The sequence below is a fragment of the Cheilinus undulatus genome, linkage group 20, assembly GCF_018320785.1.
Source record: "Cheilinus undulatus linkage group 20, ASM1832078v1, whole genome shotgun sequence".
Taxonomy (NCBI): domain Eukaryota; kingdom Metazoa; phylum Chordata; class Actinopteri; order Labriformes; family Labridae; genus Cheilinus; species Cheilinus undulatus.
In genome coordinates, this window is record NC_054884.1 from 11,387,287 (window position 1) to 11,413,075 (window position 25,789).

The 25,789-nt window shown below is 38.7% G+C and overlaps 1 protein-coding gene across 1 annotated transcript in view; it reads right to left on the minus strand.

The window, feature by feature from the left end:
* grid2ipb (glutamate receptor, ionotropic, delta 2 (Grid2) interacting protein, b) overlaps window positions 1-25,789 on the minus strand; it is a 75,662-nt gene that overhangs the window by 46,772 nt on the left and 3,101 nt on the right. Inside the window, exon 2 of the mRNA XM_041814959.1 lies at window positions 4,352-4,630. Within this exon, the coding sequence (XP_041670893.1) occupies window positions 4,352-4,630 (279 nt within the window). The remainder of the gene's footprint in view (window positions 1-4,351; window positions 4,631-25,789) is intronic.

Consider the following 25,789-nt stretch of genomic DNA (forward strand, 5'->3'; position numbering starts at 1 on the left):
ACTTGGCCAGTCTAAAACCTTCCACTTCTTGCCCCTGTTGAACTCCTTTGTTGTTTTGGCAGTGTGTTTTGGGTCATTATCTTGCTCTATGATGAAGGATCCCCCAGTCAGTTTGGTTGCATCTTTTCTTAAATTGGAAGAATGTTTCTGTAGACTTCTGAGTTCATTTTGCTGCTGCCATCATGTGTTACATCATCAATGAAGATTAATGAGACCATCCCAGAAGAAGCCATGACATTACCTCCACTGTGTTTCACAGATGAGCTTGTATGTTTGGGATCATGAGCAGATCCTTTCTTTCTCCAAACCTTAGCCTTTCCATCACTTTGGTAAAGGTTCATCTCTGTCTCATCAGTCCATACAACTTTGTCCCTGAGCTTTTGAGGCCCGTCTCTGTACTTTTTGGTAAATTCCAGCCTGATCTTCCTCTTGCTAATGAGTGGTTTGCATCTTCTGGTGTCACCTCTGTTCTTTTGTTCATGAAGTCTTCTGCCAAATAGTAGATGGTAATACCTTCACTCCTGAAGGTTTTCTATCATAACACAAATCACACTAGAGACGAATGTTGCCGCTTTAACACATAAAACATAGAGACTATCTAAAGTTAACCTGACATAAAGTCAAACATTCAAGATTATAATCTACAAATTCACCAGAATCATCTATCTAAACTTAGCACAAAAGTAAGGAAATTTGTGTTTGGTAGTTATTTCTTTGTTGTAACAATGCTTCTTGGCAATAAATCTTATCTCTAATAAACAGGCTTTCCAGTGGTATAAGATCTATTGCCAAAAAGCATTGTTAAAACAAAGAAATAATCTACCAAATACAAATGTCCTTACCTGTGCTAAGTCAGTCTGTCTGTCTGTCTGTCTGTCTGTCTGTCTGTCTATCTATCTATCTATCTATCTATCTATCTATCTCATAACAGTGTTACACAACACTCTTGAGGTTCAGGAGGGACACCTGCCTGCAGCACAACTTATTACCATGACTGTGCCACTTCTTCCACATGAATTAAACCCTCTCACATTCTGTCCTCCACTTGCCGTGTGGCCTGCCATTATGATGACACTTGACATACTAAGCCTCACAATATTACTCCTGTGTGGTTAAAGACAGGTCTCTGGGTTTACATAGTTAGTTTGTGTGGGTGTGAGGGAGTTTGCTGCCTCCCCTGTAATCCTGCGCTGAGCCCGCTGTGCTGTTATTAATTGGACAGAGGTGTAATCTGTGTGTTAGTGGGTGGAAGATGAACCAAAGGGTTCAGTGGTCAGGGGCTTTATAATAATAGGGGATTACCAAGTTGAATGAGTGAGCAGATAGAAAAAGGCAGAGGCTAGTTTCAGTTTAAAGAGGTGCTTTCTGGCTGAATGAATAATGCATCTGAGCACTTACTGACTCAGGACTTCTGTAATTAGGTGTTAAAACATCTTCTGTATACAGATTTGGAATAAATAAATAAATTGGAAAAGTGATAAATTGTTCCCAATTTCCCCTGGATTTATCTTTTAATCCTGTGAGTAAAAGCATGAAAAATAATGGTTATCTTCAGCAGCAACATACGTCCTTGAGATAACCTATCTGTAACCGGATTTCTTCAAGTAAACAACAGAAAAAACCGAGAGAAGGGGCCGAAATTGCATCATGTCATGAAACTATCTCCAGCAGTTAGAATAGCAATGCCAGTGTGAAAATGTATATCAGTATTAACACCAATACCAGTGATTCCAAATTAATACTGATATGGATATCCCTACCATTATTGGTGTTGATATTGATATCAAAATCAGTAGTGATTCAAATACTTTTGATACCCAAACAGATATTGATACAGAATCCAGTATCAGTACTAATACCAATATCAATACCGATTTCAGATTCAAACGATGAACCAAAACTTTTGACTGCATTGATACTGAAACCTAATATAGACCAAAGATATGCTGCTGTTGGCAAAGCTTAACCTCCTCCACCCCAGCCTTCTCCTTTATAGCATAAAGCCTGTTGCACCCTTATAGTCAGATTAATGCTACTTTTAATTAATTGCTTTTGAACTAATTTCACTGTATTCAATACGCATTTTCATAACTAGATCTATCCATATGAGGGTTTCCAGCCATGCACTGCCTTTTGTACAGCAATCACTGCTGGGATTCCTTTGTTCATGCTTCTGGTGAATTATTTCTGCTTTTTATGTTAAGCACTTCTGTACTGTGAGTGAAATTATCCACTAAGTTGGTCACTTCCTGACTGTGGAAATGGATGGTCTACAACAATGTTCCCAACCGGGGGTCTTGGACCCCATAGGGGGGACGCCAAAGATCTCTGCAGGGGCACAAGGCTTTTTCTGCTTTGAAGTTGTCAAAACTAGACTTGCAAATATCAAGTAAAATCATGATAAAGCACTTAATAAACAGTTTAAACACTGGTCTTTTGGTGGGAATAACCTGTTAGGAGCCACTTCCTTAAGGGTTTATCAATAAAACAATTAGATGGACGTTGCTTTTCGGGGGTTTTTTGGGTCTTGGGTGGGGCTCAGCTTGTCTTTGAAATGAGTAGGGGTAGGGGTTCAAGGAAAAATGTTTGGGAACAGCTGGTCTACAATAACAAACAGAATGCAGACTAACATCTCAGGGCATATTCAATCTATTCAGATTTCTCACAATGCCACCGTTGTTTAATGTGAGGTGCCAATCTATAATCATTTAAAAATGTAAAGTGCTCTGCAATGTGTAAATACTTGAAATTATAAATACCTCAGATATACAACTGATTTAGAGGAAATAACACAATATTGTGTCAAAATCACACTTTGATGTGTAAAAACCCTACACTGTGAGCGTTAAAAAATACTATCAAAGAGTTAAAATCTTAACACTTTACAATGTGTTAGATTAACACGCAAAAGAGAGGACATCAACACTTTTCTAGTGTTAAATTTAACACTCTCTGTTAATTTAACACTTGCAATTTTGCTGCAGTAGTGTTAATGTTATCTAATCTTAATTAGTGTTAAAATATGTAACACTGCTAGAGTAAACTTAATGCTACACACTAGTGTTATGTAAAATCAACAGAGACCAGTGTTGACCACAATAAAATTTCACCAATCAACAGAGCTGATTCAACTCTGTCATAGTGCAAAATATTTAACACTTTTAAAAGTGTAGTTCTGACTACATGTAGTGTGTACCAATACAGACACTTTCAAAGGGTTAAATACAATGCTATAGGTGTTGAATTAACACTTTCATATATGCAGCTCACAGCTACGATTATGGAATACTGCGTGAAACTTGATGTTACTTGAGTGTGTGTCTTTATACAACGTCCTACTGATGAATACAGTCAAAAGAGAAGAAACAAAAAAATTGCATAATGAGGCTAGACTGCCAACTAACTGCCCAAGTAAACTGGGAACAATGAGTATCAGTATCGATTTCAGACTGAAGCCAATATCCATCTCAAAAACCATTATCAGTATTGATATTAACATCCAATTTTAGATTCTGATGCCAGTATCGATTTCAATACTAGTCTCTTTTCCCATACAGGTACTGATACAGATACCAGTATCAACATCAATACTGATACCAGCATTGTCACCAATACCAGTATCAATTTAAACACCAGTTTGAATACAATACAGGGGCTGAACGATATTTATACCAATTTCTTATTGATACCAATACTCGTATCAAAACCATCATCAGTATTGATCCTGATCCTGATACCTAATATTGATACCAATACCAGTTTTTCATACCTATTTGGGTATTGATACAGTTGCCAGTATCAATGTCAATTCCAGTCTCAAAACCGATTTCAGACTGAATACCTATATCAGTATTGAAACTAATACCAATTATTGATTCCAATACCATTTTTGATATGATGCAGGTATTTATACAATATCACCATCACTTCCAATTATTGTACTGACAAGGATATCAATATAGATTCCAATAATGTTACATGTGTATGTAAGCTACTGAAACCGATATTGACACCAATATTAGTACAGGGTTTTCCAGTAATCTGACTCAAGATTTCATGAGCACCCTTAAAAAATAAATTGGGTTGAGTAAAATAATCATATAGTAATAACAATGAACAAAAGGACAGTGCCAGGGCAGAATGTAATATTTGCCCAAGTGGGAAGTATAAACACAATATGTACTTTTTAATGATTGTATATGATTTTTTAGTAAACTAGAATCAGAAGGACACATGGCCTCAGCTGATACGTAAGCTTAGGTACTGGGTAAATGGTACCAGTAAAGAAAAAACAAGAGGGACATCTCCCAAAACAACTTGACAGTCATGCATCTTGTACATGTGCGCTCACCTCTGATTGGGTCCGATGGGAGGATGAGCAGGCATCCCAGAGACAGACTTCCTTGGGCCCCTGTCTCTCTCCCCGTCCCCTCTCCCTCCTCCTTCCCCATCTCTGGGCACTGAGCTCGCCCTTTTGGACCTGTGGTGGCGATCCGAGTGATCCTCGCTCCGGCTGCGGCGGATCCTGCCCTGTGGCTCACTGATGCTCTTGCTGCGACAGAGACGGTTGATCACGTTCTGTTGGACTGAATCGTCGAAGCGTTGCCGGTGCTTCTTGGGAATGAAGATTCTGGAGAACATGGTGGCATGTGAGGGGAATAAAAGAGGGTTGTGTTAGTTTTTGTCCATCAGAGTTTAGTCAAAGTAGAAAAAAAATTCATCTAAATCAGAGCATTTTGAAAAAATGTGGTCCATATGTAAAAATAAAAGAATCTATAAGTGAAACATCCAGCATGAATGGAGACAAAAACTGTGAATCAACTCTTTCACTGCCAGAATAATCTCCTCAGTCCAAGTCCACTTTAATGCAAATCAACAGGCGTCCTTCCTGAAGATCATAAACAAAGGGCTTTAAAGGATGGGTGAGATGTCAGTCCTCTTGTCGACTACTTCCCCAGAGAGAAGAAAAGAAAAAGAAATTTAAGTGAAGCCAGATAGAAAAGCCCTTTCTCTTAGGAGCGACACAGTGAAGAAATGTCAGCATCACTCGCAGCCTGCTGGAGTCTCACTGCTGCAGCGTGAGGCATTAGAGTCAGAATACAGCAAGAGGAAAAAGGTGTGGGAGTGAGTGAGCATGGGATTTCTCCACAGCTCTCTCTCTTTTTCTTTCTACGTAAATTAACTCACTCTGACTCCCCTACACTTCCGTCCACGCCTCACCTCTGTGTCAACCTGCCAGTGCGAGCATAGAGTGGGATGCTGTCATCATGAAACTGACCTCAGGTCCTGCTAGCTTTACCATCTTTGGAAAGAAACTCAACCTACAAAGCTAGGTTTATGAATTAAAACATAAGTCTGTATAACATTTTTAGAACAGTGGGTGAAAGGTTTTAACTAAACTAATCGCTCCCACTAAATAGGACCAGCCAGTACTTTTCTAACAGTTCATGTCTCTGTAACAAGCTCAGCTGATGTTTATTTTTCTAAAATACTGACACCAATTTGCTTTAAAAGCACAAACTCTACAGTGGGAGATCTATCCTTATTAGAGACATAGATCAGAGATTAAGCATTGCATGCTCACTATTAGGAAACTCATGAGAGACCATTTTAAACATGGCAGATTCAGACAAGATAAACTAAAAGCCAAGAAAAGTACACTTTTTTGTCCATGATCTGGGCCAAATCTGCTGTCTAAATCTTTCTCTGCCTTCCCTTCCTGCCCAGAAGAACCCATCCACTGGTCACCAGTATTCCTGGCTACCATTACACCATGAAGACAAAAGAACACTCCAAGAAACACAGAGAAAAGGTTATTGAAAAGTATAAGTCAGGGGATGAGTGCAAGAAAAAAATCCAAGGCACTGAACATCCCTTAGGGTTCAGTTAAATCAATCATCAAGAAATTAAAGGAATATGACACATTTAAATCTGCCCAGGTCAGATTGCCCTCACAAACTGAGTGACCATGCAAGAAGGAGAGATCACTAAGACACCTATGACTACTCTGAAGGAGTTACAAGCTCCAGCAGCTGAGATGAGAGAGACTCTGCATACAACAACTGTTGTCCAGGTTTTTCAGCAGTCAGAACTTTATGGGAGAGTGGCAAAGAAAACTTATATCAAATCCCCACTAGAGTTGTGGGAGACTCAGGGGTCAAGGAGAAGAAAGCTCTTTGGTCTAATGTGACCAAAATGGTGCTTTTTGCCCATCAGACAAAACACTGTTTAGCAGACACCAAACACTGCACATTAACATTGATAAGAACTGTATTTGATAAGAAAAAAGTACAAAAATTAAGGTAGGATTTTTTTATAGACTATTCTGAAAAAGATTTACACTTGAATGACTGCATACCGTGAAACACCAAATAATCGCCGGGTCCCAATTAAACGCCAGGTGTGGCAGTACATTTTGAACAAATAAACGCCTGTTCCAAATAAACGCGGGGTGTAATTTATTTAAAGCTCTGATATGTGACTGAGATGAGATCTGTATAGAATCAACTCTCAACTCCACCTCCATTCCTGTTCTCTATGTTTGACTCATGGTTTGACTGTTTGAGCTCCGTAGCTCCACCCCTCTCTTTACGTACCTCCTCGCAGATGAGAATGTCCGCTGAATTGAATACTGACGGTGGCAAAGCCCTCGTGGAGTGGTTTTGCTCTGCTTTTCCACTGAAATCAATGGCGGAATCACAGGCAAGAAAATACTTCATCTCATCATGAACAAGTTCTACACAGGACCGAACACCGCCGTAATTCCGCTATTGAATTCTTCAATCAACTTCATATTTTTCCAATTTTTGCTAAGCAAGATTTTAGTGAGAAAGGAATTAAACGCCTGGTCCAAATAGCCGCCTGGTCCCAAATAAATGCCTGGTCTGCTCAGTGATTGAGACAAATAAAAGCCCGGGATATTATTTGGTATTTTACGGTATGTCATGTATATAATCTCTTCTGCAACAAAATAGTTTAAAACTGTTATTTTGATACAAATTTCACGTCAAAGAAATATTGCACCTCCTGCAATTTGAAAACTGTGGCAGGCCTTATTGCGATTTGATCTAATTTTTGATCAATTGCCCAGCCCTATTGCAGAGGCAATTTTCTCTATGTGGTTTTTTACAAGAAATTTTTTTTTAAACCCACTTAGGCAGTTTCTGACATCCGTAGTCTTGTCTCCCTGTATTAGTTTGTAGTTCTTGTCTCTTGTGTCTCATGTCTAGTTTTACTTCCCGGTGATTATCTCAGTCTCACCTTTGTCTAATTATCCCTGTGTATTCTTAGTCTCTGTGCTCCTGCCCTTCTGTGTCAATTTGTCGCATGTCCTCACCTGCTCCTAGTGTCTGTGAATACTCTTATTACAGCACGATTCATGCCATTTTTACGACAGCGCCGGCTGAATAAGCTATATTATCTAACATATCCGTAGAATTAGAATATATTTAAAGTCCACTATCGATGCTAAATATATCATTAAATTAGTCCTTCTGGTTTCTTTTTGAGCAGTACTACAAAAACTTCAAAACTCATTGGCATTAGTATTTCTTATACTTGAAGTCCAGTGCATAAATGTTTTTGCTGGGGATGCTGGACATTGGATTTTTGCTGATATCTGACATGCCAATATTTACAAATTTATTTTTAGCAGATACCAATATTTAGATGTATTATAGACCTAAAATTTCAGTCCTTAATACACACATTAAAGTGTAAAGAATGATGATGAATAAAGACGTCTACTGGTCCAGTCTAACACTCCTCTAACTTGTTTGTTCATACAACCAGTGTTTACAGCTGATACAAGCATAAATTAAAGCCAAAATATCAGTTACATATATTGGCGGAAATTTTCAGATCTGCTAAGACTGATAATTTCCTTCTTAAGCTAACATCTGCTGATACTGATTATATTGTGCATCCCTAGTTTTTACAGTTAATTTTGACATTACTGACATCTTGTTATTTCTCTTTTCAATCCCTTGCGCCCTCTTCAATTGTCCACAGCAGTCTCATGCCCTAATATGGGCATAAAAAGGGGTGTTTCTCTATGCTAATTAGGAAAAAATGTGCACAGGCTTCCAGCTGACAAGCACATGGCATTCATTAATTTAAAAACACAGGTAGGGGTGGGAAATATATCCAGTATACTTGATGTATTCTAGCTTTTGCCACATGAGATGTATAAATCATATTAAAAATAATAATAAATTTATTTATATAGCACCTTTGAAAACAGATGTTTACCAAGTGCTTTAATAGACATAGCAAAGGCAAGAACTCAGGGATTTACAAGATAAACAAATTAGCAATTGACTATATTTCAACAATCGGGTATAAATAAGTGGAAGTTTAATGCTGTCAGCATGCAATTCTCTCATTAGCGTCGCTTCTCCCACAGTGTCCGAACATCTCTTTATTACAGCAGAAAGCACACTACCATCCAGAAAACTCTCCTCCATGCATGCCCATGTTTTATCAGCAGATGAAAAGCACGGGAGAGCAAAGAATGTAGGCAAAGCGCTAAGGTAAGTTAGCGATGAAACAACACTGGATCCGTCATCTGGCAGTGGTTTGGACTTAAAAAGGAAGACGTCAAACTAAATGTGGAAATCTTTAAATATACCACAAGATTACACCGAGATTACGACAGCAGTAAGAATACACATCAGTAAAGACAAGGTCCCAGTAAGTGTTGATGAAAAGCCAGGATTTAAAGATCTAACTTCCCATAAACAAAAAAAAAGACTGGGAAATTAGCTGTGATTTATGCATATTATTTTTGTTTGAAGGCCTGTCGTGGCATCATTTATATCTATTTTCAACAAGCTTAGAGTGAAGTCTTTTCAAGATAAAAATATGTAGTAAATTTAACTTGGTGTTGATTTAACCCTAATTGTATTGGTCAACTTTAATCATCATACTGATGTCATTTTACGATATATATGGTGAATCCTTTTGGAGCCAAAAAAATATTTTGATATATATGGTGTAACATTATTTAGCCTAAAAATGTTACAATATATATATACAAATCTCATTTCAAGATACAGCCTGAAGATATGCTATACATCATGTATCACAATACAGGCTAAAATATTGTGATATACGTTGTGTATAGCGATGTAGCATAAAAGAATCATGGTATGTATTGTGTATCGCAATACAGTCTAGAAATATTGTGATATATTACAATTATTACAATATAGCCTAAACATATTACAGTATATATCACAGTACATGATGTAGCCTAAAAATATTATGCCACATATTGTTGATTGCAATATAGCCTAAAAATGTTACAATTTATATCATGTATCGTGATGTAGCCTGGTGTAAAAAATTCACTTCAGTCTAAGAACACATCATGAATCTGATGTTGTTTACTTTTAAAGAATGAATTGAAAAAAATCTTAAGAAGATATTGTGAATGTGGCCCAATCTTCTTTGCATCTTTAGGGCACATAGACATCATCAGTATTCATTTTGTACTGCTTTATTACAGGTATAAAATTCTTACAGGAGTGTTAAGCACACAGATAAGAATGCTATGAACCCGACTGTGTAACACTCATCAATAAAGTGCATGAAAACACTTCTGCAAAGAGACAGTGAGGCCAATATCTGGACAAAAGGTTTGGATTGAATGTACACTGAAGTTCCAGTTTAAAATGCCCTCTTTTCAGACAACTTTCTGAAGGTCTATTGAGACTTTACACAGAAGATCAAGGTTAGGTATCACTATTTTTCCTCTCTCACTCGCCAGGAAGTTTAATACGTTGTGCTTATACTTTCCTGCTGACACTGACAGGTATGAGATAGAAACCAGGAGCTGCAAACTGGACTAAAACTTCTGTTTTATTGCCGTGTAATTCAGCCGAAAACAAAATAGAGGGATACATGTGAACTATGCTGCTTTGTATCAAATGCTGGCTGTGTACAAGGCAGCAGTGCAGACTATGAGAACAAAACAAATGAGTCTTCCCCCACACACAGGGACAACACAAACAACATTTCATTCAAGTGATCAGAACCGCTGCCAGGAGACAAAGCAAACACCCACACATCCACTCTCAAACAGTTTTTATAACAGTGGATTTTCATGCAGTACCCCTCTGACGGTGCTCTTTGTTTGTTCTCAGGCATCTTTAACCTTAAAAGACAAATTCATCAGTTCTTAAACACTGTTTTACTTAGTTTCTTGTGTAATTTGAAGTCAGTGACTAATAAGCAAAGATGGGGCTATTGAGATAAAAGGCATGTTTTGATTCTTGAGTACAGGTTTGAAGTCGTTCAGGAAAATATAAATCACTCACTGAAAATAAAACAGAACATCTGTGGTATATTTACTATCACAGAAATCAAACAGAGTGGAAGCGCAAGAAAGCTGTTAAAAAATTCATTTAATTATAATTCTTTGACAGCTTGGTTACACAAGATTAAGGAAAGGGAAAATACAGCTACTTCAAACAGTATAGATTAGCTTAAGCAAAGTTCTGCCTACAGCTGCCTACTTATAAGAAATAAAAGTAGTCTGATTTTGCTGACTCATTATGGAACCAAGTTAGCTTTTATGAGAAACTGTTAGCTGAACTTTTAGACTCCTGGCTAAGTTTTATTTTAGCAGTTTGATAGCTGAGTTAGATAGGAAATGTTGAAATAACTCGAGCTACCTGTAAGCATAGCTTAAGCTTAGCATGGCATAAAGAGAGCAAACAGATAGCAACAGCTAATTTAGCATTGTCCTCAGCTAGTCCCAGCAAAAACAGCTAGCTGACTCTGTGAACTCTGGATTGAGCTAGGCTTGCTTTTAGAGTCTTATGCTAAGCTAATTTTGGCTCCTTCTTGTTTCACAGCCTCTCAATTAACTTATAGAGACAAAAATATTTAAAAACTTAAGAAACCTTTTAGCAAAGCTTAGCATAGCCTAAAGGAAAGAGACAGCTAACTAAACTTTTCCTTCTCCAGATTTAGCTATTTGTAGCAAAAATTTGCTAGTTGTCAGATGTTTTGAACTCTTGATACATTCAGGTGCAATCATTTAAATCTTTAATCCATGTTCAGCCTAAAAAAATCCCGGGTTATTTTTTATTATAACCTTTTTTAGCATTGTTAAATGAGTAAAATACATAAAAATGGCTATTTTAATTAAGGATGTTCCAAGGTGAATAATTTCCCATCCAATTAAACACAAATTAGAATTTAGCTTATCCGGCTAGTCTAAAGCTGAGTAAATATATTCTGTAGGTCGATTAAAGTCAGAATTTGACAGCTATTTTCACTCACTATTAGATTCATGTAACTTGTACTTTATGTTAAAATTATTACCTTGAAGAAAATCATCGTATTTTGTCTAGAAAGCCCTTTTTCCTGATTGAAATCTGCTGCTGTTGCTAATAATAGATCAGCAAGCTAGCAGGTGCTTATGTTAGCTAGCGTGCTTGCTTGTTAACGGTGCATACACTACGTCATCAGGAAAAATCAATGGCACCTAATCAAACAAAAACTATCATGAACTACTAGACTACAACTAACAAACTATTGTATTTACAAGCAAATCAAAATGTGGTGAAAGTGCCAGAGAGACAGAGAAAGCACTGTACTGGACATAAACATGGACACAGCAAAGCAAATTTATAACACATAATTAGACAATAAGAAAGCAAATGCAGCTTTCAATGAATGCACATAAAACACTTCCTACAGCTAGTTCTGCCAAGATCAAAGTCTATTACTTGTAATCCTGATGTGTAATTGTCCAACTAGATCCTGGAGTGTGTAGAGTTCAGTCCATTAATGTTCCTTCCACGGTTCCAGCAAGTTAAAAGTCTTGTGGCATCAATATTCAGCTTTAAAATAAAAGCAGGACTCATATTATTTATCTGAGGCAAGGGAAGAGTTTTGTGTCCTTCTTCGGATATTAGTAATCTTTCTGCAGCACTCCTGTGCGAATGGCTTCCCTCCAAGATTCCCTCCAAAAGTACTACAACTCAGGCTTCAACACTGCCACACAGGCCAAGTCTTTCATGAAATCCTCCACATGGTTGATTCCAAAAAAATGCACATTTAGACTAAAAATGTTAAGTACACTGAGGTATGCAATTTAGGACACACTTCCTGTTAGTATGGCTTAGCATAGCCTAAGGAAGCTAACAACTAGCGTAGCCCAGAAAAGTGGTAGCTTTCACTATCAACTAATCTCAAGCTGCCAATTAGCAAAGCCTAAAGGGAGTAAGCAGCAACTAACATCGAGCTTTGCACAGCACTTAGCTGACTCAAAGGGTTCCCTTGTAGTCAGAGTTAAAAAACTCCAGGCTGGCCTTTTTCTTGACTTTATACTATAGGCTTTAAAAGAAGCATTTCATTCTAGGCAACATCTACTGCACCAGAGTGATAGTAGTCTTTTAATCTAACTCTTCTCCAAGTATTGAACCATCGCTTTAATACCACTAAACTAAAAACAAGTCATAGCCAGATCCCTTGTAATGTTGGTGCTCCAAAGCCTGAAATTCACTTCTAATTGTTCTCCTGCAAAAAAGTGTGCATTGTCCCTGCTTGACAAAAAGGAATATTTTAATACAAATGGAAAACAAGAGCAGAGCACAGAAGCTTAGAAAGTACACACAAAGCAAGTCTTTTTACAAGACTTAAATGACGCAAGAATACTAAGATGGTGCTCGTTAAATTGAAAAGAAAGCACCCAAATCCCAGCTGATATATCAAGCCTGAGATAAGTTAATTATTTTTTGTTTAATAAACCGCAGTGGTTTTAAAATCAAACTAGCACAAACAACCATTTCAAATTCCACCTCCAGCAGTCTGTTGTGCTTTGACAGCTGATTCTCTACTGATCTGCTGATCAGATGCATCAGCCACAAGCAGACTGAGTCTGTGAAAAACAGCACCAGTGGAGTAATTAGCAACAAACTCGCTGATGGAGACGAGATAACAGCTACCACTGTACTGCTGTACACGTCCATGAGATGCTAATTAAGCTGCCTAAAAAGTACTTTGACAGCTAAATAAAGCAATTAGGGCACATTTATTGTGAAGAGAGAAGAAGAGGTGGGAGGAAAACTAAACTTCACAACAAATATCAGACCTGTTCATTTCATTTTAAAGAGTTGTTTCAGGTTTGTCTATAAAGGTATTCAGGTAACACAGAACACCTCCTGCCCTGTACTGTTCCTGCAGTGACGCCAATAATGAAGTCTCATTTACGTGTGGAGCATAAAGGTCTCCCTTTCTGTAAATAGCATCCATCTCCTGTATGAAAAGTACATATGAATAAACAGTGTAGACCAAATGTTCAACCTTTAATATGAATGCAGATCAGCCTACAGAGAGAGAAATGTAAAAGCCGGAGCATTACAGCCTTCTCAGGCTGATTGATATTCCTGAATCAAAATTATAAAAACCTTTCAGACATGTACTATTTGTATATATTTTACAATAAACAGATCCTAAAAATACATGCATACAGTACTTCAGTTTGTTTGCTTGCTATGCATGGCATGTATTAATGGAATATCTAACAACTGTTTACTAAAGTGGTGATATATTCTAAATTGATCCCTGACTTTTTCCCTTCAGTTTCATGTTATTAGTCAAATCATACTGATATGTCACATGCTAAGTATGATATTGACTACATTAAAATATTTGAAACTTGTATATTTTTTTGAAACCACACACTTTGAAACAACACATTCTTGATTATAGTGATGTTTATTTGTATCTCTGTACTGCAGAAACATTGGCAATGTGCATGTGAGGAACATGCATATGTGGGATGAGCAGCAGAGCCAAGTATGTGGGTTGTGCCCATAAAAAAATTTGCAAAATCTCCTCTGTCCATGCCAAACAGCTCATTTTGCTGTTGCTACTGACTCTTGTTTTGAGCTTCTGGTACCCCAAGCTGCTGCCAATCAGGATTCTCTGATTGTCTTTGACTGATCTGGATAGGGCCTGTGAGATAGGGCAACTTCAAGCTGGTGCTCTACAAAACCAAGGGGCAGCATTCTTTGGAGTGAGCCATGGCACCATCTCCAAACTCAAGGCCAAGTTCCATATAACAGGGAATGTCAGAGACAGACACTCAAAAAAGACTGTTTCCTCACCATGTTAGCACTTAGGAACCACAAGCTGTCTTTTACAGTTTCGCAGTCACGGTTTGAAGGGCAATTTGGTTGAAGGCTCCTTGCCCAGACAATCCTGAACCAAGGCACACAGTGATTCTCCGGTCTCACTGGGCTACCAGGAGGCCTGCCATGACTGCCCATGACTAGTCACTAGTGTTGGCATCACGCGCACTCTAGTGGTGTTGAAAATAAGCATTTCCACGATGCATCTTGATGCAGGTGTGAAAGATTTTGCACCAATGCAGAGGCAGCTCATAATCGACTGCAGATGGACATTGGTCATTTATTTTCTCAGTTGCAGCTAGACCTACCATAAATACTCAAAAAACAACCTGTTTCCCTCAAAACCCATTTCAGTGGTGGGTTGTTTTAAATTCTTGTCTTTGATGGTACTCACCCAATCCTTTCTTGTGTTACTACCTTGTAGAAATGTCAACCCTGCAGTGCACTAAGCAGAACGCGGAGGCACAGAGCAAGTCTGGGCAATAGGATCTGGCTGCAGATCTCTATGCTGGGGTGTGTTGGGCTCATCTGTTGCAGAACTCTAGAATGAGGCGACCTCGATTGTGGGGCAGACTCATCCAGGAGGTCACAAAGAACCCAGAACAACTTCACAAAATATACTGAAGCCAAATCTTGCTGCATTTAAAGCAGATATAAAACACAGCTCAAATAAAATATAATCCCTTCCATGCTGATGGTAATCAGACATAAAGGACAGAAAACCTTCCCAAATGCTTTTTGGCCTTAAAAGGTAAATTATCACAATTCTTAAACATGTTTTGAATCAACGAATGCTAAAATATTCAACTTTGGTAGCCCCCTGTGGCAGCCAAAGACACACTCTGTAGTGCCCTGAAAGCTGCTACTCTCGTTACAGGAGCCGTCCATTCGGCACCCAAACACAAGACAAAAACCAGCGTGCTACAGCCAATTATTTCTGACAGTTTTCTTTCACATGCTGCTTGAAATGTGTTTCAGATTGTTGATGGCCCACAGCTCATGAGGATTGGTACAATATGATTAAAGGAGCCAATTAAGAGCTTAGATGGAGAGAAATGTTCTGAGTTTACCAATGAACCTCAGCACCTTTGTCACAAGGAGTACTACTATTGCTGCTGAGGATGTCTTCTGAGACTCAAGAGGGAGCTCTGCAAAGTTTAAGGACCAAGGTCTAATGATCATCTTTCAATCAATTTTTACAATGTTTAGAAAAGTCTGCATTGCAAGCAGCGTGTACCTTAGCTCAGTCAAATCATCTGCTATCACAACACTTCATTTCACAGCTATGACGATGACACCCAATTATATCTCGCCAAAAAGCCCAAAGAATACAATGAACTGGTCACATTGTTGAGCTGATGTCATAAAAAACTCTATAACTGGGGGAGCAGCTGACCTAGTGGTTAAAGGCGCTCCCCATGTACGCGGGCAGTCCGGGTTCGAATCCGGCCTGAGGCCCTTTACCGCATGTCTCTTCTCCAAAATGTTGAAGTTTTTTCAAACAAGATATAGGGTGGGAAAATATTGTTTATTTTTCATTGAAGTAACATTTGCTGTTTCTTCTGACATCATCTGGCCATTGGCCATGGTGGGTGCAGTTTTGTCCATTGGCCATGGTGGGTGCAGTTTTGTCTAATTTGTTTAAAAAAATATGCCAGGTCTAACGCTCAGTAAAAGATTGTTTAAAATAAGAGCTGCTAACAGTAATATACTTAAGAACACAAGATCATTAAGACTAAAAGTGAAATCATCATTTGATTACAGACTTAACTCCAAAAAAGTTGGGCTGCTGTGTAAAATCTAAATTAAATCAGAATGCAATGATTTGCAAATCTCACAAACCCATATTTTATTCATAGTAGAACATAAACAATCTATCAAATGTTTAAAGTGAGACATTTTACTATTTTATGAAAAATATTAGCTCATTTTGAATTTGATGGCAGCAACATGTCCCAGTATTTACCATCATTTAGCATCTCCTCCTGGGAAGTAAGGAGACCAGTTGCTGGAGTTTTGAGATAGGAATGTTGTCCCATTCTTGTCTGATGTGAGTGGCTCAACAGTCTTAGGTCTTCTTTGATGGATTTAGCATTTTATGATGTTCCAAATGGTTTCTATTGCAAAAGGTCTGGACTGAGGGCAGGCCACTTCAGCACCTGGACTCTCCTACAGCGAAGCCATGCTGTTGTAATGGATGCGGTTTGTGGTTTAGCATTATTTAGCAAGCATTCCCTGAAAGAGACACTGACTGGACGGGAGCATATGTTGCTCTAAAACCTCTGTAACCATTTCAGCACTGCAAGTACCTTTCCAGATGTGTAAGCTGCCCACAGCATGGGCACTAATGCAACCCCATACCATCAGAGATGGAGGCTTTTAAACTGTGCACTGATAAGGAGCTGGATGATTTATCTGACCAAAGAACAGTGTTCCATTTTGCCTCAGTCCAATTTAAATGAGCTTTTGTCCAGAGAAGATGGTGGCTTTTCTGGATTATGTTCACATATGGCTTCTTCTTTGCATGATACAGCTTTAACTTGCATTTGTGGAACTGTGCTGACAGACATGACGTCTGGAAGTGTTTCCCAGCCTTTGCAGTGATTTTCAGTACAGAATTAGACCAGTTTATAATGCAGCGCAACCTGAGATTACACGCATCCAATATTAATCTTCGGCCTTGACCCTTGCGCAGAGATTTCTCCAGATTCTCTGAATCTTTTGATGATATTCTGTACTGTAGATGGTGTGATAACAAAGTCTTCATAATTTTACACTGAGTAACATTTTTAATGAACTGTTCTACAATTTTAAAACACTGCTTTCTTTACTTCTGAGAGACTCTGTCTCTCTAAAATGCTTCTTTTATACCCAATCATGTTACTGACTTGTTGCCAGCCAGTTAACCTAATTAGTTGTAAAATGCTCCAACAGCTGATTTCATTTGATCGGCTCCATGAAATGGTAAAATGTCTCGGTTTCAACGTCTGTTGTTGATGTTCTGTTGTGAGTAAGATATGGCTTTATGAGATTTGCAAACCATTGCATTCTGATTTTATTTACATTTTCAACAGTCCCCCAACATGTTGGGGGAATTGTGGTTATAAAAGCATTTCTCTCACTAACTGGTGGTTTGTTTTAATGTCGTTTGTCATGACCATGATGACATTGTGTAGTTGACTGGTAATAAGAGTAACTTTGTTACATCTGGCCATGTGGATTTCACTTAGAACTGACTTTTTGTCATTTCTTAACAGAAGATAAATCCCAATCTATATCTTATATCAACTCTAGTTGAAAAGTATTAAGTTATGACTTTTGGTCTTTATCAGGAAGACCTATGAGAGCCATGTTAAAGACTTTGGGTTTATTTTGACAGTCACTAAAGCTTTAATCAAAACACTAAGGATCTAAGGATCCATGCTTTTATCAGCTTAGGGACATCTCCAGGATCAGGCAAGTTTAATTTTCAACAAGTATAAGAGCACAGCCCAACTTCAGATGGTCCACCACTCTACAGCCAGACTTCTTTCAAAGACAAAGTCCACATCTTACATCACCCCTGTTTTAGCCTTACTGGTTGCTGATTATTAAAATTTTACTCTTGAGGCTTTAAATGGCCTTGCACCTGAATATTAAGGTGAGCTTTTAACAACTCACTGCCCAAGACGGTCTGTCAGGCCAGCTGCAATGGGCCTGCTAGCTGTGCCTGAGCCAAGGTGGTGATCAAAGGGTGATTGAGATATTGCTAAAATTTCACATCAGCTTTTCTACTTTGAACTCGTGCAGCAGATGCTGTTTCTGCTTTGAAATCCTGTCCAAAGACTCATTTTTACAATCATGCTTTAATGGTAAATAGGCAGGCAAATCATTTCATCAGAGCTCTGATTTGCATATCCCAACTCTGATCATTTTATTGTTTCTATCCACATTTGTGATTGGCTGCAACCTGTTTATGTCTTTAGAGAATACTTGCATCCTGCTTTTTAAAGCATTTTTTTCTCCTGTGTTGAAAAAAATGCTCCACTAGTAAGGTGTCCACCCACCCATCTTTCATCTGTGCTGCTTATCTTGTTCAGGGTCACTGGGGAATGGAGCCAATCCCAGCTGACATTGGGTGAGAGGCAGGGTACACCCTGGACTCTACACTAGTCAGCTGAAATGCCAAACAAGCAGCCACTCTCACATTCAAACATACAGGCAATTTAGAGTCACCAATTAACCTAATGAGTATGTTTTTTGTCTGTGGGAGAAAGCTAGAGTGTCCGGAGGGAACCCACGCACGCACAGGGAGACCATGAAAACTCAACACAGTGAGGCTGTCTGACATGGGGTTGAAACAGGGTTAAACAGGGTTAACAACAGCTCCAACGTGCAGCCTCTACAGGTGTTGTTAGAAGTAAAGAAGTGAAACAGAGAGTGGAGAATCCAGCATATAGATTTAGCATCAGTAATTGCTGAGATTCAGCTTTGACTTCACTGCAACCAACTCTAGGCTTTGTTGTATACTTTAAAGTATAACTATGCATTTAATTTTTCCACAGAATTAGTATAGCTATAAGAGAAAAAAAGATTCCAGAAGTATGACAAGGACCTATTTTTGTGCATCTCATGAATTAAAATACCATAAAAAGTTTGTTTTTTACCTGATTTAATCAAAGAATTCCTTTGATTAAATATATATAGGATATATATCCTCCATATATTCTAGATTTATCATTACGAAATGAAAAAAAATGCCTTCTTTGTTTTAATGTTGATAATTACAGCTGCTGTAAATTAGCATTTAAATGTTAATGAGCTGTCTGACCCCACCTGACTCCGCCTCCTCTCGGGAAATGGATGTGGCTTCATGGATGTTGCTCTCCTGATCCTCCTCTCAGCTGCCAGCTGTGAGGAGGACCAGGAGGGGAGGGCGGAACTTTCTTCCAAGCATGGAGGGCCAACTGAACCTGGGGGTGGGGCTAACTGCCCACATGAGGAGGAAACTGAGAACGGCTTTTGTCACCACTGTAATGGGGCTGAAAACAGCTAGTGTGCTCATGGTGATAATGCTGGCCTTTATTATCATAGAGTACAGTCTTTATCAAAATACTAATGATTAATGATTGTTGCTATTATAATAGGCCACAACAGCACAACAAAGCCTGAATCTTGCTGTGACACTGCAGAAATCACACAAAAAATATCAAATTCTAGTCTGACACTCAGTGAATTTACAATACTTGTTTGTATGATTGAATACAAGGAGAATTGGTTGAAAACAAGGAACAGTTTGGATCATACATGCACCAACCCTCTCTTATTGAATAGTATATAACTTCATAGCTATTAAACTTGATTATTTTACCATATAGATAACGCTGTTTGTTAAAATGGAATGGCTGGTAGAAAATATTTGTGGCTGGTAGAGTTTTGAGTCCATCAGCCACAGTGGCATGTGGAAGAAAATGTTAAAGGGATGTTTCGGGATTTTTGGAGTTGTGTGGTATGAGATGCTTGGTTATAGTAGTGGCGTTTGCCTCCAGTGATTTCTGTGAAAGTTGCATTTTAAAACATTTTATCCGCATAGTTTAACGAGTTTTACATAAAAAAAGGCCAATAAAATATGTTGGCTCGCCTGTACTGTGTGTCCAAAATGTATAAAGCACCTCACTTCACCTAAAAAAAAAAAACCTCTGTGTCAGGCACTAATTTACGATGCAGCTTTTGCCATTTTGTCTCCTTCCGCCGCGCACTAATATCCTCTGATCAGCTGTGTGGGTCTGCGGGCTTCTACAGGGATAATAACACCACAACAAGCTAAAACAAAGGTAATATGAGCGATTTCGACTTCAGTGACGGATGTGCTGTTTAGTGTGGATACAAGAGGATATTACCCTGACACGCCAGATAGATTTGTTTCACACATACATCTGGAAAACCTTCCATAGATGGCGTTTGGAAAAGGGTAGAGCCTTTGAAAAAAACTTGGGGGGTGATTGGATGGACATTCTGTCTGTCACGTCCTTACGGGCCAATCAGAGCAACAAAACCCGTGACGTGGTAGCCCCAAACCGAGGTGCGCCACTACCGATGAATAAACTCCATAGATAGATGCATAATGCGAACCATGGTGACTGTAGACATGTCAGTACACACTTTAGCCATTTTTGAAAAGAAAACAACTCAATGCTGTTTTTTGTTCTTCTTTTAACAAAGAAATGTCGTCAAGTTCTGATAAAACTGGTGCTTTAGCAGCATCCACGCTAAGGTCTTCTGCCACACTTGCACCAGCCTCTTCTCGCTGCTTGCATACGTCAGGACTCTGCCACGCCTGAAAGTACTGCCCCTCGATGCTGATTGGTCCTGTCACTTTCTAACCGGGCCCAAACGGTTCAGACGGGAGTTTTGCAAGATGGATTCACCGGTAAGAAACACGGAAACGGGCGAATCATCTGCTGTGCAAGTTTAAGAGGATATTTTTATGAACAGGAGTACACTGAAGAAGAACTTATGCAGATGAAGAGTCAGAGGGCTGAAAGAGAGAGCAGAGAAACTTCATTTGAAAGTTTTGAGCAGGAGAAATCCAGAGCATGGGTTTGCATTTTCCACAATTACACCACCAGGTAAGTCGAAATCACTCATGTTATCTTTGTTCTAGCTTGCTGCGGTGTTATTATTCCTGTAGAAGCCCCAAAACCCACACAGCTGATCAGTGGATCAGTGCAGAAGGAGACTAAATGGTAAAAGCTGCATCATAAAAAATAAATTAGTACCTGACACAGAGGGATTTTTTTTGAGAGAAATGAAGTGCTTTGTATGTTTTGGACACAGCGTACAGGCAAGCCAACATATTTTATTGGTCTATTTTTATGTCAAACTCATTAAACTACGCGGATAACACGTTCCCATCTACAGCCACGATGCCGCGGATCTCTCTGAGCTCGTAATAACCACTTGAGCAACTTTTACAAAAATCACTGGAGGCTAACACCACTTCTAAAGCCAAGCGACTCATACGACCCAACTTCAAAAATCCTGAAATATTCCTTTAAATTCCAACCCTGCTGGATGTCAACAGGGATGAATTTGTTACTCTCTGATCTTTCCCCGGACTCTGAGACCTTGATTTCAAAATGAAAAAAAAAAAAAAAAACACTTTACTTTCATCTGAAAACGGGACTTTGGACCACTGAGCAACAGTCAAGTTCTTTTTCTCCTTAGCCCAGGTGAGAACGGCAGTATGAGGGCTCAGGAAACATTTGCGGATTGGACTTTTCTATAATATTCTAATATTTTGAGATAGTGTGTTTTTTCATGACCTGTAAGCCATAATCATCAAAATTAAAACACAAAAACATCTCAAATGTTTCATGTTGTAAGAGATGGCTCTAAAATATATGGAAATTTAACTCTCTGGGGGAAGTAAACTTTAACATGATATTCTAATTTTTTAGATTCACCTGTGTATACGGGTTTTTATAATGTCTCCATTATGAGCCTTTCATAAAGTCTTAAATTTCTTAGGTTTTGTTGTTGTAATGATGAGAAGATACAAAATGCATCAAACAAACCAATTAAACCACAGTTACCTCACATACAGCCTCCCTCTAGTGGTAAAAATGCTCAATCACAGCTCCAGACACCTACTCTCTTCAGTAATAACCGAAGTTAAACATTAAAAAGGACTTTTCAAGCCATTACATTCAACATTGAGGAATTAAATCTGATGAAAAAGTCCTGAAAATTTTACTTGCTAGCCTTTAAAAAGCGTCCCCCCTTCATTTATTATGATATGCTATCTCTACTTGCAGAGCCGTAGCTTTCAGCTGACTCTCTAAAGATAAGGTCTGTATCTCATTAAAGATATAGGCTGCATATTCTCAGCCTGCTGTCACTGACTCTGCAGATCGGATCGTGATGTTGATGTGCACATGTATCTGACTGCAGCCTGAGCAGCCAGACTGCTGGTTACAACAAAAAAGACTCCTGGGATATAAATAAATGTTCTATAGTGATGTAGGTGTAGCATCCCACACACTCCCTCTCTGCTGGCTATCCATGCTTCCTGCTATTCGTCATCTATTCATATCACAGCTCTGATACGTCTCTGTCTCTCACATGTATAGTAAACGTATATCTGTTTAAGGATGTGTGCACCCTGCTGCTGCCGCCAGTGTTATTCCTATATGATTCCAGATGTGCCACTGCCCAATCAAGCACCACCAGCCATCTGTTGAAACAGCCACCTCATCACAAAAAAGTTTTCAACATCAACTCTTTGAAACTAAATGAGTGCTCCGATTCGACCTCATTTATAAGGAACAGAGATCTATAATTATCTGACAGAGGGTTGTGGAGGAGGTAGCAAGCAGGGAGGAAGGGACGGATTTCTCAAAAGGGAGAAGTGACAAGCAGAAAACTACAATGAGGAGACCTCATTTCATTTCAAGTGTCCTGATGTGGCTCACACGCAGAATCATTCTGACATGATCTGCTCACCCATCTTTTCTTAAACACTGCCAAAAAAGTGAAACACATTGGTTGGTCACACATTAGAGGGCAAAGCCAGTGGAATTAAAAGATAATTTAACAAATCCGTTATCACTGGGGGGCTGGTTTGTGTCCAGGAACATCTCTCAGAAACTAAACTGGAGATGAAAAGTCAACCAAATGTAATGCACTTGGTAAACACAGGATTAATACGGTTATGTTTATTTGGAATCAAGATAAAATCATGGTCATGAAAGGGGTAATGGCATATAATGAAGAAAAAAACAGATTAGGTTGAGGAAAAACTGAAAATAGAGTAAAATAACGGCTTAAATCCCTGCTAATCGGTTACATAACAGAGCTCTAGATTCAAGCACAACTGCAAAATGCTTACTGAAGGTTCAAAAATCAATGTGGTATAAGAAAATCAAATAATTTCATTCAGGAACACTCATCATACATTTAACCATTGTATTGCAAATGGATATAGAGTTTTACTCTGCTCAAAAGATACTCCCTTCCAGAGACTGCAGAGCTTTCCCTTCCATTCTATCAGGGGGGCAGAGCGCGCCCCTTGAACATCGAGTCAATTTTATTTAATTGTATTTTCTATTTAGCGCCAGATCACAACAGAAGTCATTTAAGGATACCTGACTTATAGAGCAGGTCCACATGAATGTATTTAATTTCTGAGTCCTGGTTCTCTGCTTGTTCCCTCTGACTCCATGACCAGAGCTGAGCAAACCCACACGCTCACTGACCAGAGAGCCCCACCTCCTCCTCTCCATGTCAGAGCTGGGATCTGATGTTTGCTAGGATGCTTTGACTCAGTATCATGAGAGATAGTTCTCCAGTGCAACTGATTTATCCCCTAAAATTGTGTATGAACCGACGCCCTGCTTGTTTTATGTCTGACATAGTTAAACGAGCGCTGGATTTCGGCATGAGATTGCAGCAATTGTGCACAATTTATTAAATTCTTGCAACAAGTCTGACACTTGTAATAAAGGAAAATCGTGCAATCCCCCGTATATCGTGCTGAAAACTGACAAACCGGCAGGAAACATGGTTAAAATCAGCAACAGTTAGGTTCATGTCCGCACCAGCTCCCTCCTGGTCTTCTCACCACAGCAGGCCAGTTTGTTAGTCTGGGGCTGTCATGTAAGTTATAAGGATTAGGAGAAGTCAGGGTAGCACTTTATTTTAGTGGGCCTCAATTACCTAGTAATTACATAGTAATTTTAGAGCATTAAGTATAATTATCTAGTTATTGCTCAACAATAAGGTATTACCTAGTAATAACTTGGAATTTTACCAAGTAATAATGCAAAATTAATGGTAATATGAAGTATTAACCTAGTAATAATGTCTTAATCATTAAATAATTCTTAATAATATTGTCGCGCTTATCCAGTAATTAGGTTTCATTTTTACCTACTAGTTTCTTAGAAAGAAGTTACTTGGTAATTCCCAGGTAATTTCTTGATCTTGGCCCAACAAATAAAATTGAGTCCTTCCTGAATAATTCTAAAGTAACTTTTAGGTAATTTCTGGATGCCTTCATTTATAACTTCCGAGGAACTCCCTTCATAATTCAGAAGAAAAGTTTCAATCATTTCTGAATATCAGCAAACTTAATTAAAGTAGGCCCTACCCTCTCTGTAATACTGCCACCTAATGTTAACAGCCTGTACTACCTCATATACAAAGTGCAACATGCTCTGTATGTTTGATTCAATGACAGCCCTGAAGGGTTTACATGGTTTCTCTGCTGTGCTGCAGCTCACTGCATGGTTTACTGACACCCAGCAGTGGCTTCACACCCCGACCTGCGCTAAGATGTGAGGGTCTTTCAGTACTGCTTGTAGCCCTAGTTCTAGATTGTCCAACAGATAGGTAAGTGTGGGACCCACAGGAATGTGAAGCATGTTTATGGACACTTGGGCATTTAAATGTACTCAAGTAACCCTTTTTTTCATTTTTTCATTAATTTGTATATTTTGAAGTTCAGTTAAACTATATATATTTATGCACAAGGACACCTGTGGGGTTTTAGCAGTATTATTTGTTAGAAACAGGACAGATGTGTAATAAGTTTGTGTGGAAACTAGCATCTGTGAGTACAAATGAGCAACATTATGTCTAAGTTTGTAGTGTTGATAGCCAATTGCTGGGTGATGATAAACTATCAGTGTGTTTGAGTATAGCAGAGAAACCATATAGATCATCCCAGGACTGTCATTAAATAAAAAAAAATGATGAGCATGTTGAAAATTGTATATGAGGTAATACTGGCTACACTAGGTGTCGGTGTGAAAATGCAGGATGGTAATCTGTAAGTTAAAGGTAGGTAGATAAAATTGAAAGGAGATGGGACAGTCTATGTCAGAGGTGTTAAAGTCAAACCATGTAATTGATATTTAAAGGGGCAAAGGTGCAGACACTAACCATACATGGGAAATTTGAAGACAAACTGATGTTTGACATGATACTTATACCAACTTCCTGTGAAAATGGCAAGATATCAAAATGCTCGCCATCGCCAGTGAGACATCACATAATAAAAAATGGCTGTGTTGTGGACAATTACTGAAACCTTTCTTTGAAAATCAGACCTTAACAGGTTAAGTGAAGTAATTTGTGTCACTTCCTGTGTCCATTGGGGGCGCTATGAAGACATTTATGTATATAGGCATGTTCAGTGTCATTCTGTTGTGTTGCCAAAAAATGTTAAAAAATGTAGGACAATGTTTTCATTAAAGTCATTTGGCACCATCAAAATGTCTTATTTTGAAACAGAGATGAAGCTGGTTGACTTCCTGTATGGGTATGAGTCACAGAGGCTCATTTGTAGGACTGATGATGATCCATATGCCTGTCCAAACTGATAAACCTAACTTCAAGGGTTTGGGGAGGCTGTATGCTTAAAGTCGGTTTTTAGGTAAAAACCAAAATTCAAAAGAGGAAATTTCAAGCTGTCAGAAGAGGGCGCTGTGACGAAGTAATGATATTGATGCATGAATGTATTCAGGATCAATGCGTGATCATCTCTGTGAAGTTTGATGATGACTGTCACAAGGACTGCAGATGTACACTATATTGCCAAAAGTATTCGCTCACCTGCCTTGACTCGCATATGAACTTAAGTGACATCCCATTCTTAATCC